The sequence below is a fragment of the Dryobates pubescens genome, chromosome 20 (assembly GCF_014839835.1).
Source record: "Dryobates pubescens isolate bDryPub1 chromosome 20, bDryPub1.pri, whole genome shotgun sequence".
Classification (NCBI taxonomy): Eukaryota; Metazoa; Chordata; class Aves; order Piciformes; family Picidae; genus Dryobates; species Dryobates pubescens.
The window spans coordinates 18,040,907-18,056,329 of NC_071631.1; the positions used below are offsets into that span (position 1 = coordinate 18,040,907).

Sequence of the window (15,423 nt, forward strand, 5' to 3'; positions counted from 1 at the left end):
CTTTAGCAATCCTCAGACTGCAAGGAGCTGGCTGAAGGGAAACCAGTGGCAGAGCAGGCAGGCAGGCATCAGGTTGTCACAGAGACAGGACGAGGTCTGACTGATGTCTTTAGCAGCAAAAGGGATGTGGGGCGATTGGAAACAAGCAGAGGTTACACTTTCTGCTAACAAAACCCACCCCAGAACTTCCTTCAATACCCCTTAGGAGATAACCTCTCTCTCTGAAGAGCATAGGAAGACTTTCAACCCTTTCATGTGCTCAGACCACAAAAGGGAAAACCAGACACTCTGGATTTGCACACCATCCAAGGTCAGGATTTGTTAACTCGAGCTCCTCAGCAGCTGAGACTCAAGGGCTTAAAAGCCAACCTTATTTTCCTGGGTGATAACTTCTTAACCCTGCCTCAGATGTTCTCAAGAACAGAGAATCTCTGTTCCTCTCCAGTGACTGCCAGCCACTTCCAAAGAGACCCACAGGCCTCTGAACCCACAGAGAGTGGATGATACCCAACTGAAGTCAGGTCAAGTGTAGGTGTGTGGTGGGGAATGGTCTGAGAGTAGCTTTTATTCCTGTTCCAGGTCAGTGGTGTGAGTATACACAGAATCAGTTCTGTGCTTGAATGGTGTGGACCCATGAACCAGGAGGCAACCTGAAATGCTGCTGGTGCTGTAAATCCCTCTGCTAGCCATGAGCAGTTTCTCTGTCTAGGTCACACAAAACAATGCAAACCTCAATAGAAGGATTCTGTGATAAGCCTCCAGAACACCACTTCCTCCCTCCTCAGCCTTTAAGGGTATGCTCACACACAAGGCAGAGACGAGGCAGCTGCATCTTTGGATGACAAAAGCACTGCAGTAGCAACATCTTACTTCCTTGAAGGGAGCTCTTGTCTCCACCAGAGCTCTTCTTGGCAATAAGATGTTGAAAAGAAGTCACAAGAGAGGATGTTCCCAAGGACAACAGAGCTGGGTTTAGGGCTTCCAGTGCAGCACATGCTATGCTAAAGCAAGGCCCAGGAAAAAGCAATGCAAACAGATGCTAAACTAAGGGTGGGAAGCCTGACAGAAGTGCCTTTTGTTCTCAGTCCAAAACAAAGAGTGTGCAAAATCTGTTGGCCACATGCTGAGAAAGGGAGAAACTTACTGCTGAACAGCAGCTGGTGGGGAACATAGAATCAGAATTGGTTTGGGCTGGAAAAGACCTTTGAGATCACAGAGTCCAAGCACACTCAGATTCTACCAAGTCTGGTGCTAAACCATGCCCCTCAGCACCACATCTCTGTGTCTTCTAAACACCTCCAGGGATGGAGATTTAACTACCTCCCTGGGGAACCTGTTTCAGTCTTTGAGAGTTCTGGAACTCTTGATCCAGAGGCTGGAGAACTCTTTCAGTGAAGAAATTTTGTGTAATATCCAACCTAAACCTCCCCTGGTGCTGCTTGAAGCCATTTCCTCTTGTCCTACTGCTTGTTCCTTTGGAGAAGATACCAATCCCCAGCTGGTTCCCACCTGGCCTCCTCTTCTCCAGACTAAACCACCCCAGATCCCTTAGCTGCTCCTCAAAAGACCTGTACTCCAGACCCTTCATCTTTACTGCCCATCTCTGGACCCACTCCATCACCTCCATGTCCTTTGAATGAGAGGCTCAAAACTGAATGTAATACACAAGGTATGGCCTCATCAATTCCCAGTACAAGGTCCAACCACTTCCCTGCTCCTACTGGCTACACTGAAGCCAGGAAGCTGCTGGTCTTCTTGGCCACCTGAGCATACACTGGCTCATAGTCATCTGAGTGTCTGCCAACACCCCCAGGTCTTTCTCTGCTGAGCAGCTTTTCAGCCACTCTGCCCTTGGGGCTGGAGTGTTACACAGGGTAGTTGTGACCCAAGTGCAGGACTTGGCACTTGGCACATTGTTAACCCCTCCACAGCAGACTCTTCCAAAGCTCCTCTGCCTCTCACACAAACCAGATTCAACCTTCCTCTACCAGCTCCCATCTGACTCAGAACTGTGTGCTCTGTTTTAATCTGAAACTTCATCCTAGCACAAAAATCCTGCTTCTCAAAAGTTTATCAGGCCTGGACAATCCTCCTCAGAGAGGTAGTCCTGGCAAGCACTGGCTTCCAAACAGGAACACCTGGCCTAAGAGTTGCACTGGCAGCATGACTCAGGTGCTACCTATGGTAAAGAGGTAGCCAAGACTCTGCCAAGACTCACCTATCCATCTCATGAGGGATGTCACAATCTGAAGATATTTGGTCTTCTGCACATTGAAGAAGGTGAAAGGACCCAGGAGGAGAGTGAATGCTGCCTGGAAGGACAACAAAAACACACAATAGGTTAAAATCCAGCAATGCTACAACCACAGAATAGTTTGGGTTGGAAAAGACCTTAATGATCATCTTGTTCCAACCCCCCTGCCACAGGCAGGGATACCTTCCAGTAGCCCAGCTTGCTCAAGACCCTCTCCAGCCTGGCCTTGTACACCTCCAGGGAGGGGGCATCCACAACTTCCTTGGGCAACCTTTTGCAGTGTCTCACCACCAAATTCTGCTAGTAAGATGAATTTGTCAGTAAAGCAAAAGCTGGCCTTGGATGCTCACCTCCAGACACGTCTGTTTGTTGTGGACCTTTCCTTGTTGCTTAATGTTACAGCTAAGTTGGCTGAAAAACAAGGGGTCAAGCAAGCTGTTCAGTATCAGAGAACACGCCTCAGGCAGAAGCAGAGCACAGGATCCTCTTGGCTCTGGCTGCTCCAGCACTCCTTTACTGACACATTTCAGTAAGAGCTCAGGGTGCAGCCTTATGGAACATGAAATATTAAACTGTGGCCTCTTTGTCTCAGTACATGCTCAGTTTAGGTTTGAATAGCAATAGCCATGCCCAGTCTGCTCACATTAACATTGATGGGGTAGCTTCAGGGTGGCCCAGGCTCAACAGCAATGGAGCCAGCTCTGCCCATGCTTTAAGTTGTCCCTTTTAGAGCAGGAGGCTAGAGTGTAACAGTTAAGCTGCTGACTTGGAAGCTGAAGACTTGGGCAAATTGAGGAAGAGAAACTAATCAAAGAGATACCCAGAAGAAAGGCCTTCATTCAGGGTGGAAATTACAGGCCCTGTCAATGAAGACAAATCTTTCTTCACTGCCCTCCAAGACATATATTAAGAGCCCAGTGTTTCTCAGTAAGTCAAACTGGGAGATGCTGCAGTACCAGCCTGCTGCATCTCTTTCAGCTGGATGCAAAAAATATATCCAACCAAGCTGGAAATTCACATTACACAGCTTCCCACACTGAGTTTCTTCTAGCAGTCTCCTAGGACACCAGGCAACCAAAGTCATGGAGTACTCCAACCATGGAGTGCTATGCCCAGCTCTGGAGTCCTCAGCATGAGAAGAACATGGACCTGTTGGAGTGGGTCTGGAAGACTGGAAACTCTCTGCTCTGAGGACAGGCTAAGAGAGTGGGAATTGTTCAACCTGGAGAAAAAAAGGCTCCAGGGAGACCTTATTAAAGCCTTTCAGTACTTAAATGGGATGAGAAGAAAGCTCAGGACAGACCTAAGTGGGGCCTGTTGTGACAGGGCAAGGGATGATGGTTTAAAACTAAAAGAGAGAGATTCAGACTGGAGAGAAGGAAGCAGTGTTTGACACTGAGGCTGGTGAGACCCTGGCTCAGGTTGCCCAGAGATGCCCTATCCCCAGAACCATTGGGAGGTCAGGTTGCTGGGGGACTCTGAGTAATCTGCTCTAGTTGCAGATGTCCCTGATGACTGCAGGGGTTTGGACTAGATGAGCTTTAAAGGTCCCTTCCATCCCAAACCATTCCATGCTGTCAGCCCAAGCACAGAGGAGCAGTGTCCTGTTCAGCACCATCACTTCTGCTTGGGTTCTGAGCAGAACTTGAATCCTGCCTACACCAGGCAGAAGAGAAAAGGCTTCACTGAAGGCAAACCACAGGCCTGGACTGAGGTCTGAGCATGAACTGAGAGAAGTTACTTAAACCAGGAAGGCCATGTGGGTGCTGTAACACCAGAGAGAGCCCTGCCTGTCATCCATGGGATGGCACAGGCTAGTGATACACAACAGGTCCAAAAACTGTAAGCCAGAGCTCTCCAGGAAGTCACAGCACACATTGTACAGATTTGTTGGGCATCCCAAAGGGATTTTTGAAGACCAACATGCAACATTAATATTTACACATTGCTCTTTTCCATGACTCCTTCAAAGCACTACCACAAAAAAAACCCAGGTGTCACCAGAAGGGAAGGACTGGGATTCAAAAGGGCAGGCTGTGGAGCCTCAAGGTCTCTGTCAACCCCAACAGAGTCAGTGACAGAACAGAACTGAAGCTATTTTAAGACCAGTCCAACCCCAAGAAACCTTTTTTTGAGACAGTTTCAGAATATCTGCAAGGCAAATTGGAAACACCTTGCATCCTAAGTATTCTCAGGTGACCAAAGTAAACCCAGAAGGGGAGCAGAGGGGAGAACCTTTGGTTTCACACGTTGCTTGCTGCAGATGGATTCTGATCTGAAGCCACCAAGTTGCACCAAGTCTTGTTTTTTCCCTCCTTGGAGGGGGTGGGGAGGGATGGGACACAGAAAACAGGCCCAGAATTTAGATTTGGGAAGCAACTGAGAATCTTTGGAGGGAATGCTGAAGTCACATGGAACACACCACCACAGGCACCACTGGGAAGACTAAGAGCTAAACCAGCCTCAACACTTCCAGCTTTATCACAGAAGCAAACCAGTTACAATCACAGCATTGAAGGGTACAACTACTTGAAGGGTGGTTGTGGCCAGGAGGGGGTTGCCTCTTCTCCCAGGCAACCAGCACCAGAACGAGAGGAGAGTCTCAAGCTGCGCCAGGCTGGAGGTGAGGAGAAAGTTCTTCCCAGAGAGAGTTGTTAGCCATTGGGATGTGCTGCCCAGGGAGGTGACAAAGTCGCCATCCCTGGAGGTGTTCATGAGGGGACTGAGTATGGCACTTGGTGTCATGGTCTAGTAGTCATGAGGTGTTGGGTGACAGGTTGGACTTGATGATCTTTGAGGTCTTTTCCAACCTTGTTGATTCTATGACTGCTTTGGTTGGCAAAGCACTCTGAGATTATCAACTCCAACCATCACCCCAACACCACCACGGTCGCTAAACCCTGTCCCCAAGTGCCATGGCCACACATTTCTTGAACACCTCCAGGGATGGTGACTCCACCACATCCCTGAGCAGCCTCTTCCAATGTCTTGACCACTCTTGAAGCAAAAAAATTTCTCCTCATCTCCAACCTAACCCTCCCCTGGCACAATTTCAGGCTGTTTCCTCTTGTTCTATCACCTGATACTAGGGAGAAGAGACCAACCCTCACCTCACCTGAACCTCCTTTCACAGAGTTGTAGAGAAAAAGCATTTTTCTTCTAATGAAGAACTTAGAGCTAGTGTGAGGTGTCCCTGCCCCTGACAGGGGGGTTGGAACTAGATGATCCTTGAGGTCCCTTCCAACCCTAACAGTTCTATGATTCCCCTGTCACCTTCTCCTGTCCTCCACAGCCTTGGGACAGCGCACCATCCGCTGAAGAGACTCAAGAGTAACATAAGTGAAGGACTCAGAGCAAGGTACAGGAGACACCAACTCCCTCACTGGAAATTGTTCTGGAGCTTGTGACTAATTTCTTTCAGGCTCTTCTCCCAGCACACAGCCTGCTCAGTGCAGCCTCCCTTCAAGCCGTGTTAATAGCTGATGTGTCAGAAAGAGGCGAAACAAAACGAGCTGGAGGAAGGATGGTGGTAATTAAGGAACAGGTGTCCTCTGCAGATTAGAATGCTCCAGAACCAATTGCCAAGGCAGCACCTCAAACCACAGCAAAGACTGACACAAGATCACTGAGCACCGAAGCAGATGGGCCTGGAAACTTGATTTGCCTTGAGCAGAAGGAAGGAGCTGTGTTAAGGTGGACTTCAGGCTCAGCTGCTGGATAGCAGCATAAGGAGCTGGAAGAATGGCTTCAAATGGGAAGAAGCTTGATGTAGAATAGAAGAGAGTAGAATAGAAGAGAGTAGAATAGAAGAGAGTAGAATAGAAGAGAGTAGAATAGAAGAGAGTAGAATAGAAGAGAGTAGAATAGAAGAGAGTAGAATAGAAGAGAGTAGAATAGAAGAGAGTAGAATAGAAGAGAGTAGAATAGAAGAGAGTAGAATAGAAGAGAGTAGAATAGATCAGACCAGGTTGGAAAAGACCTTTGAGATCATCAAGTCCAACCTATCACCCAACACCATCTAATCAACTAAACCATGGCACCAAGCACCCCATCAAGTCTCTTCCTAAACTCCTCCAGTGATGGTGACTCCACCACCTCCCTGGGCAGCACATCCCAATGGGCAATCTCTCTTTCCGTGAAGAACTTCTTCCTAACATCCAGCCTAAACCTCCCCTGGTACAGCTTGAGAGATGAGGTATTAGAAGGAAATTCTTCCCCATGAGGGAGCTGAGGCACTGGAACAGGTAGCTCAGAGAAGCTGGGGAGGCTCCAACCCTGGAACTGTTCAAAGCCTGGCTGGATGAGGCCTTGAGCAACCTGGTCTCATAGGAGGTGACCTAGCCCATGCAAAGGGGGCTAAGAACTTGGTGATCTTCAAGGTCTCTTCCAACCCAAACCGTTCTGTGATCTCCTAATGAAGCACAAGGAATTCTTCTGGATGTTCCACTCCACTTCTTGCAGTTATTCTCCAGTGCTCAAGGCATCTTAAAACAACTAAATCCATGCAATTAGTTTCTCAACCCTTTGTCTCCTCTTGAGGGCTTTTCTGCTCCACTCATGGGGAAAAGATACCAGTCGCTGTGCCTGCACGGTCAGATTCCCCTCCCATCCTTTAGGATGGTGTTTCTCTTCTTAACAAGATCCTGGAGCTGGTCCAAAGGGACCAAGTGAGAGATGAATTCAAATGCAGCAGAAATGTATCAACTTTTCCACTTGATGCCTATTAAGCAAAGCAAGATGGATACCCGTGGATCAATACAAACAATGCCAAGGGCTGGGAACGAGATGAGGCTGCTTTGCTTTGCAGAGATTTGTGCCAATCAGGGCACACTGAGCTGCTTGAAAGGAGAAAGCAGAAGAGGGCATTAAACAGCCAGGATAACAGCACTTCAAAGTGAAATTTTGTCAGCTCCCCAGGGTTCAGCACCGGGAAGGAAAGAGGGGTCAGAGCCTCACCAATAGCCAGGAGGCCCCACCTTGAGTGCTGGGTTCAGTTTTGGGGCTCTCCCTCCAAGAAGGACATTGAAGTGCTGGAGCAGGTCCAGAGAAGGGCAATGAAGCTGGTGAAGGGTCTGGAAAAGAAGTCTTGTCTTCAGCAGCTGAAGGAACTGGGGTTGTTCAGACTTAAGAAGAAGAGGCTGAGGGGAGACCTCCTCACTCTCTACAGCTTCCTTTTCAGGAGAAAGGAAGTTAGACTGAGGTGAGGGTTGGTCTCTTCTCCTAAGGAACAAGTGATAGGACAAGAGGGAATGGGAATTCCTCCTTGGGGTGAAATGGCCTCAGGTTGCCCCAGGGGAGGTTTAGGTTGGGCATTAGAAGAAACTTCTTCACTGAAATAGTTCTCCAACAGTGGAACAGGCTCCCCGTGGAGGTGGTTGAATTTCCATCCCTGGAGGTGTTTCAAAGAGGCAGAGATGTGGTGCTGTGGGACATGGTTTAGCACCAGACTTGGTAGAATCAGAAGATGGCTGGACTCAATCTTAAGTCTTTTCCAGCTAAAACTATTCTCTGATTCTGTGACACAAGGGACAATGACTCAGTCCCTGGATTAGAGCTCATCTCATCATCAACTGTCAGAAGACACCCAAGACCAGGAAGTCTATTTAAAAACACATCCTCAACAGAAAGAGAAGAGACCAGGATGTCTTCTTTCTCTACCTCCCTGTGCCAGACACCTAAATGCTCTTCTGACCAATTGATTAAACATGAAGAAAAGCTTTTTTCCCCTGTCAGGGAACACTGGAACAGGCTGCCCAGGGGGGGTTGTGGAATCTCCTTCTCTGGACTTATCCAAAGCCTGCCTGGATGTCTTCCTGTGTGACCTACTCTACTCTGGCAGGGGATTTGGACTGGATGATCTCTGAAGGTCCCTTCCAACCCCTAACATTCTGTGGTTCTGTAATTAGTTCCATAACTTCTAAGTAAAAAGGAACCCCAAAATAAGCACCTCAAACAGACCCAAACTTGCCACCCTCAAGTTCCCCCCCAGAGGGACATCATTCACAAAGTGGTTTTGTCACACCTGCAATTCAGACCAGCTCAAAACCACACAGAGAACTGCACCATTCAGCCCTGCCACAAGTCAATGCTGCAGAGCTCCTCCACATCCAATAGCTCTCTCAAGTTTTCCAGGCCACCTCTTGAGCCAGCTGAGATGTTTTCTTGGCTTTTTCCCCTCCCACCCCCACTCATCTAAAGCTTCAGCAAAATAACCCAAGGCAAAATGAGCACAGTCTACTTTGATTAAAGGTTTTTCTACCACCAGTGAGGTGGTTTCCTATTAGGACTAGGCAGGAGTATGTGGCTGATTCACTGCTGAACTCCAACAAGCTAAGGGAGTCCTCCCTTTAGCTAAGTTAAGGAGGATCAGGTCTATTAAATGCTCTTTACATTCACAGGGTGGCACAGAGAGAAACCTTTACTGTGTTTTAGCACTGGAGCTGTTCCCTCCTTTCTCCTCAGGCTCCTCCATGAATCAGGAAGGGTCAGACAAGAGGCCAGGCTTGCTGAGGAGGGTCTGTGGAATCCACAGGCAGCAAACAAACACAACAGACACAAACCTCTTCACTTTTCCTTCCTTTCTTATGCTGGAAAACAACACGAAGAGCCAGCACATAAGTGACCAAAAAAGCTCAAGTGTTTTTCTTGCTTTTACTGACACTTCCAGTCAGATAATTAGAAGCCAGCTAGTGTAGAGGAAAGAACAGCAGCTTGTCACCCTGCATTACGCTCTTCCCTGCAGGCTAGTAGGAGCAGTGAGCAGCGCAGCAGCTTGCTCAGCCCCTGGGAGGGTCTTCCCATCCACTCCTCCCACCAAGGCAAGCCATGCCAGTACAGGCAACAGAGGTTTGGGAGCTTCTCTGAGCCCACAGCTCAGCTGACACTGCTTTCCCAGCCTCTGCACCTGTCAGCTCCTGGTATTTCAAAGTGCAAAGCAGGCTGGTCAACTCGAGTCTTCCTGCCACAGGGGAGACTAGCTGGGGCTCACCACTGCCTAGGGTGTATTTGTCCATACATTTCTGAAAGTACATGTTATTAAAGCTCTTATGTTAAAAATTGGTTACATAACCTTGTTTATTGGCTTCTCTTCAAAAAGCAAAAGTAAGATCAAAGTGCTAATAGGACATCTGGCTGGTTTTATCAGCTTAGTTTCAAGCCAAGAGGGCCACCAAGAGAGCTCTCAACTACTAAGTGATGGCCAGCTAATGCCAAGAGTCTTTCAGACCACACAAGCACGTTTTAAACCACTCCAAGGGCTGTATTGACCAACCAGGCTCTTTATTGACCTGAAGAGTCCATCTATCACTGAAATCAGCATGGTTCAATAGCTTTCATCTAGTTGCCAGCATGCAACTTGTGCACAGAAAGCCACTGGAGTACAGGAAGCACCATTAGCATCTCGAACAGAGCTGACTCATGGATTAGGATGCAGGAGCTACAGCATTAAGCCTACTGCCTGCACATATTGGCAGGAGGACCATCTGAAAGCCAGCTTCATTCATAACTGTCATCAGAACCTGCTTGTTTTCATGCTCCACAACCTCATCTGTAAGACTTGCATCTGTCTGTGGAGCTTGCTGAGTAGTGAATTAAAAAGCAGGGGAGCTGCTGTTTCTTGTTGATTCAGAGCCTGGAAACTTTCTGACAGGTCGAGAAGCAGCAGCAAATTTACCTGAGCAATGGAGATGGTGAAGATTGACCTGGTTGAATGCAACAAACACACCAGGAGCAGAGCAAAAAGTGTTGGAGGGGGTTTGGATAAATGCATTTGTGTGGCGTGGGGCTACCATACCAACACAAAGTTGCTAAGTCTCAGACATCAGGACAAGGATCCCTCAGGTTTAATATGAAGACAGTAAAAAGTAATGCTCTCTCCTTAAGTACCTTTGGACTGGGGCCCATTTCCTTTTCTCCTCATCCTCACTCAAAACCAGAACTCACCCCATCCTCAGAGACTCTTGCTTCTTCTTGATAAAAGGCTGGAAAAGACCTTTAAGATCATCAAGTCCAACCACTGCCAAGTCTACCTCAGACAAACTTCCTGTTAGGATAGTCTCAACTCCACCTCTGCAGACAATGATGTTTGGATTTCACAGAATCACAGACTAGTAGGGGTTGGAAGAGACCTCTAAAGATCAAGTCCAACTCCATTGCCAAAGCAGGATCACCTAGGGCAGGTCACACAGGAACATGGCTAAAAGGGTTTGGAATCTCTCCAGACAAGGAGACTCCACCATCTCTCTGGGCAGCCTGCTCCAGGGCTCCAGCATCCTCAGAGTAAAGAAGTTTTTTCTCACATTGAGGTGGAACTTCCTGTGTTCTCCTGTGGAACTGACTGTGTCAGTCTCCACTGCCCCTTGTCCTATCACTGGGCACCACTGAAAAGTGACTGGCCCTTTCTTCTTGACACCCACCCCTCAGGTGTTAGTAAACATTAGTAAGATCCCTTCTCAGTCTTCTCTTTTCCAGGCTAAACATCCCCAGGCCTCTCAGCCTTCCCTCATCAGAGAGATGTTCTATTCCCTTAAACTGAAGGGAAGTTGTAGGCAGGTGGGGGTTGGTCTCTTCTCCCAGGCACCCAGCAGCAGAACAAGAGGACACAGTCTCAAGCTGTGCCAGGGGAGGTTTAGGCTGGAGGTGAGGAAGAAATTCTTCCCAGCAAGAGAGACAGGCCATTGGAACGTGCTGCCCAGGGAGGTGGTGGAGTCACCATCCCTGGAGGTGTTTAAGAAGAGACTGGATGAGGCCCTTGGTGCCATGGTTTAGTTGATTAGCTGGTGCTGGGTGATAGGTTGGACTTGATGATCTCAAAGGTCTTTTCCAACCTGGTTAATTCTATTCTATTCTATTCACCTTGTAGCCTCCAGTGGACTCTATCCAGTAGTCCCCTGTTCTTTTGAACTGAGGAGCCCAGAACTGGACACAATACTCCAGATGAGGCCTCACTAGGGCAGAGTAGAGGGGGAGGAGAATTTCACAACTGTTAGTAATAGTTCCTCTCTCCCACAACACAGAGCACAGCAAATAACCCAACTCTAATGGGGAGCAAGCTGAGATTTAAAGAAAAAGTTCCTGGTTGAACAGAAGAGGCTCTGCCCCCTTGGCTGGGAAGCTGAGACAGAACAGCGTGCACCCAAGCAGCCCCACAGCAAGGCAAGGCATGGGCAGGATGAAGCAAGCTCTACTGAGCCAGCACCTCCCAGAGGAAGCCTTGTTTGATTCAGTGCTCAGGCACAAGGACAGCCTCCCTCAGCAGAGCAGGGAGAGACAGACATTTCATACATGCTGTCAGGAGTAGCAACCCTGACACCCGTTCTGCTTCTGCAAGACATCCCCGAGCTCGGAGCGATTTCACAACCCAGATGAGCACTAGAGGGGACAGACAAAACACTCCAAGGAAACCACACTGCACAAGTGCCAACATCAAACAAGATGTTAGCAGAACAAGGGGCCTGGCTGCTCTGCTCCCACCTCTACAGTGTCTAAAGAGATGTCCAGGAAATGCACAAACCAAAAAGCAAAACCTGATTTACCAGCATTGACAGAGGGTCAGAGGTTCTAGCCCTGGCTGGAAGCTTGAAGCAAACCTCTTTGTCTTCAGCAGAGCAGTTTCTTATGAACCACTGCTCCTATTCACACCTTCAGGGGAAACTAGTGATGGCTTTGGAGAGAAATATTAAATGCAATTTGTGTTTCCAACTCCTGTTTGTGACCCCTAGGTAAAGAAAGCAGAGCTTTGTAACATTTCAGAGCTGCCTGCAGCCTCTGGTAGTTCCTCTGCACCTCTTTCAAGTTGTGGCAAGTGCTATGCTACCCAGCAGTGGGCTCCAGCTGCTCATGCCAGGGCTTCAGTGCTTTCCAGCTAAAGGGTATCAAGGGGACAGGGTCTCAAGTGCAACACAGTGTCCCCTCTGCTATCTCTCCTCCCCTTCACTAGGGTGACAAGGCCACATTTCTCTCCAGCATGAGCTCATATCTCAAGCTAGAGAGCCAGATGGCACATCAGTGAGGGCAGCAATCCAAGCTTTCGTTGGTAAAGCTTTACCCCTCGCAGTGGACGGTACAAATATAAATACATGAAAGGAGTCTGATTGTTCAGGAAGGAGCTTTTTAGAGAACTGAAGGGAAAAAAAAGTAATAGAGCTGAAGGTCCACAGCCTCTCAAGGCTGGAGGCAGGGCTGCAGCAGGGGTTGTGCTGATAGGCAGCAAGTTATCATCAGACAAGCGATAATGAAGCTCAGAGCTGGTTGAAGAGAGATAAACCAGCCATGGAACATGGATTGGTCGAAGAAGTTGAGAGGCAAGAGGGATTTTAACCTCCAGATCCCCTGTTGAGGCAGGGAGTCACAACAGAGGGAGGATGCAACTGCCAGATATCCCACAAGGAATATTTATAGATAAAGCAACAAGGGCAGTTATGCTCCGAGTACCGCAGGCAGCTGCTGCCACAGCAGCTCAGGTGATTAACATCCTGCTCTCGGGACACCTGGCAGAGGCTTGGGCTCATAACTCACAGGCAGCATAATGCTGGCACTGAGGAGCCCTCACCCACCTTTCTCCCAGTACCTCCAGGCAGGGAGGAGGTATCCTCCAAGAACTAAGACCTCAGCTGCTGCCAGGTTGGTTTTAGCCAGCGAAGCAAGTGGCATTTCACCCACCTGCACCTGTGGTACCCTCCAAGCTGGATGCTGTCTCTCATGGTTCCTCTGAGACCACATGCCCAGCACTCCCTCCAAATGGAAGGCCTTCAAGAGCTGGCAAGAAGCACCTGTATCCCCAAAAGTACTGACTTCAGCAGAGCTGAATATGACCTGGAGATTTTCAAAGGTCCTAGTTCAGCACCAGCTTTTGATTTTGACTTCCCACGTAGCACTCAAGTGTACTTGCCCCAGCTGCTGCCCTTGCAAGCGATGATGGGGCCATTCAAAAAGACCATGGCACTTCAGGACATGGTTTAATGGGCATGGGGGTGTTGTGCTGACAGTTGGACTTGATGATCTTAGAGGTCTTTTCCAACCTTAATGAGTCTATGATCTTGCTGGGCAGCCAACAGACCACAGACCAAGCAAGCAACTGAGCAGCCTCTACGTGCAGCTCTAGGAGGTCAAGGCAGCAGCAGCACAAGGACAGCGAGGTGGTACCAGAAGGTGCTGCTCTCCTCTCCCCATCCTGGCTCAGGACCACAGTCAGTTTCTGGAACTGGCCCATCTCTGAGCACGAGGAGCTCAGAGACCACTTTGGAAAGAACACCCTGGAAAACCAGTTCTTCCTCCCCTTAAAGTGAAGAAATCCAGACCCAAAGTCATTCAGTGCAAGGATTGCAGTTCCTGGCACACCTGGGATGTGCAGGATCACAGCCAGCGGCAAGCTCGCTCTCTCTGGGGTAAATACACTTCCATTATCATTTTTCACAACAGGAGGAAGATGGAGGCCAGTAATAACCCTGAGGTGACTGGCATCTAATTTTTCATCATTGGAGTATTTATGGCACAGCCATTTGCAGCATCTTGTAATCACTTTACCGCCTCCTTGACCCCTGGCTCCCCCTTATTCTGCATCTCCTAATTGCATCTGAACAAGCAGGAGGAAAGCAGCAAAGTGGAGAGATGCAGGAGAGCTGAATGGTTGGTTTGTGATACTTGGAAGGACAGCAGAGGAGTTGCAGAGCCAGGTTTGGCTGTACCTCCCACCACCAGCTTGCTTTGGCCTCCCACAGGCACTGAAACAGGAGCCTTCCTCCTTCCTGACACCACGAGGAGCTGTCCTCTGCCTCCCCAATTTATCAGCACGGTACCAGAGATTAATGAGTCCCCTCCACCAAAGTGTGAGGGCACAGCCATCACACAGAGACACTGCCCCAAATCCTTGTGCATTCACAGCCTCTCCTGGCAGGGTATTGGCAACTACAACAATATTTATATTGACTGCAAAAGCCCCTGGGTTAGACAGCAGCAAGCGAGGGAGACGTGGACCAGTGTGACATGGATGCTCCGAGGGCCCTGCAAACCTAGCAAGCTACAAACTGCCAGGGTTAGGAAGCACTTGGGTTCAGCAAGGATGACTGTTCCTGAAGGCCACTAACTCCTTGTCTGCCACAACACAGCCAGGGCCTCCACCACTAAGTCATCACTTCCCTTTTTCACTCTACAGACTTCTGAGTTTCCCACGATTCTTCAGCTGGAGTTTTGGGCTCCCCCATTCAAGAGGGGCAGGAACCTACCGGAGAGTGTCCAATGGAGAGCTATGAGGATGATGAAGGGACCTGAACATCTCTCCTATGAAGACAGCCTGAGAGACCTGGGGCTGTTTAGTATTGAAAAGAGAAGGCTCAGAGAGGATCTTACTGATGTTTATGAATACCTGAGGGGTGGGTGTCAAGATGAAGGGGCCAGGCTCTTTTCAGTGCCCAGTGACAGGGCAAGGAACAGTGGGTACCAGCTGGCACACAGAAGGTTCCACCTCAACATGAGGAGAAACTTCTTTACTGTGAGGGTGACAGAAGACTGGATCAAGCTGCCCAGATAAGTTGTGGAGTCTCCTCTGGAGATTCCAAACCCACCTGGATGCATTCCTGTGTGACCTGCCCTGGGTGATCCTGGTTTGACAGGGGGGCTGAACTAGATGATCTCCAGAGGTCCCTTCCAAGCTCTAACATTTATATGATCCATTCCCTTCAGGCAGCTCCTGCCTGACACTGCAAAAAGGCAAGGTCCCACACTTTGTAACTCCTCTGCAGCAGCACAGAAGCAAGAGGTAAAGCCTTGCTGCCTGGGGCTAGTGGGGAGTCTGCTTGCCCCAGGCCTTCCCCGTACAGTGCCGACCACGCTGCTGCAACAGGCTTCGGAGATCAGCCCTGCCTGAGAGCATTATACCTACTCCAACTGACAAGATAAATCCCAGCTGCATTATTTGTATTTATAGTCCTGCTTACAGAAGCATGAGCCACGTGTGGGATTTGCTGATGTAGTCCAAAAATCCACATTTTTGGACAAGAGCGTCCGTGATCTCACCCAGACAGAGAGCACGATTTAGGAGGCTGTTAAGAAGCTCCAGACTTATTTAGGAGCATCAAGAGATACCAGTGCATCCAAAAGCTCTGCCCTCCAATGCTCAGAGTGCCCAGGCTGCACAGTCCTGCAGCCCTGCTGCTCCCTACCTGTGTGTTAAG

At 49.0% G+C, this 15,423-nt stretch overlaps 1 protein-coding gene across 2 annotated transcripts in view; it reads right to left on the bottom strand.

The window, feature by feature from the left end:
* TMEM104 (transmembrane protein 104) overlaps positions 1–15,423 on the bottom strand; it is a 59,118-nt gene that overhangs the window by 14,200 nt on the left and 29,495 nt on the right. For both annotated transcript variants that reach the window (XM_054170869.1, XM_054170870.1), the window contains one exon: positions 2,219–2,312. In XM_054170869.1, the coding sequence (XP_054026844.1) occupies positions 2,219–2,312 (94 nt within the window). The remainder of the gene's footprint in view (positions 1–2,218; positions 2,313–15,423) is intronic.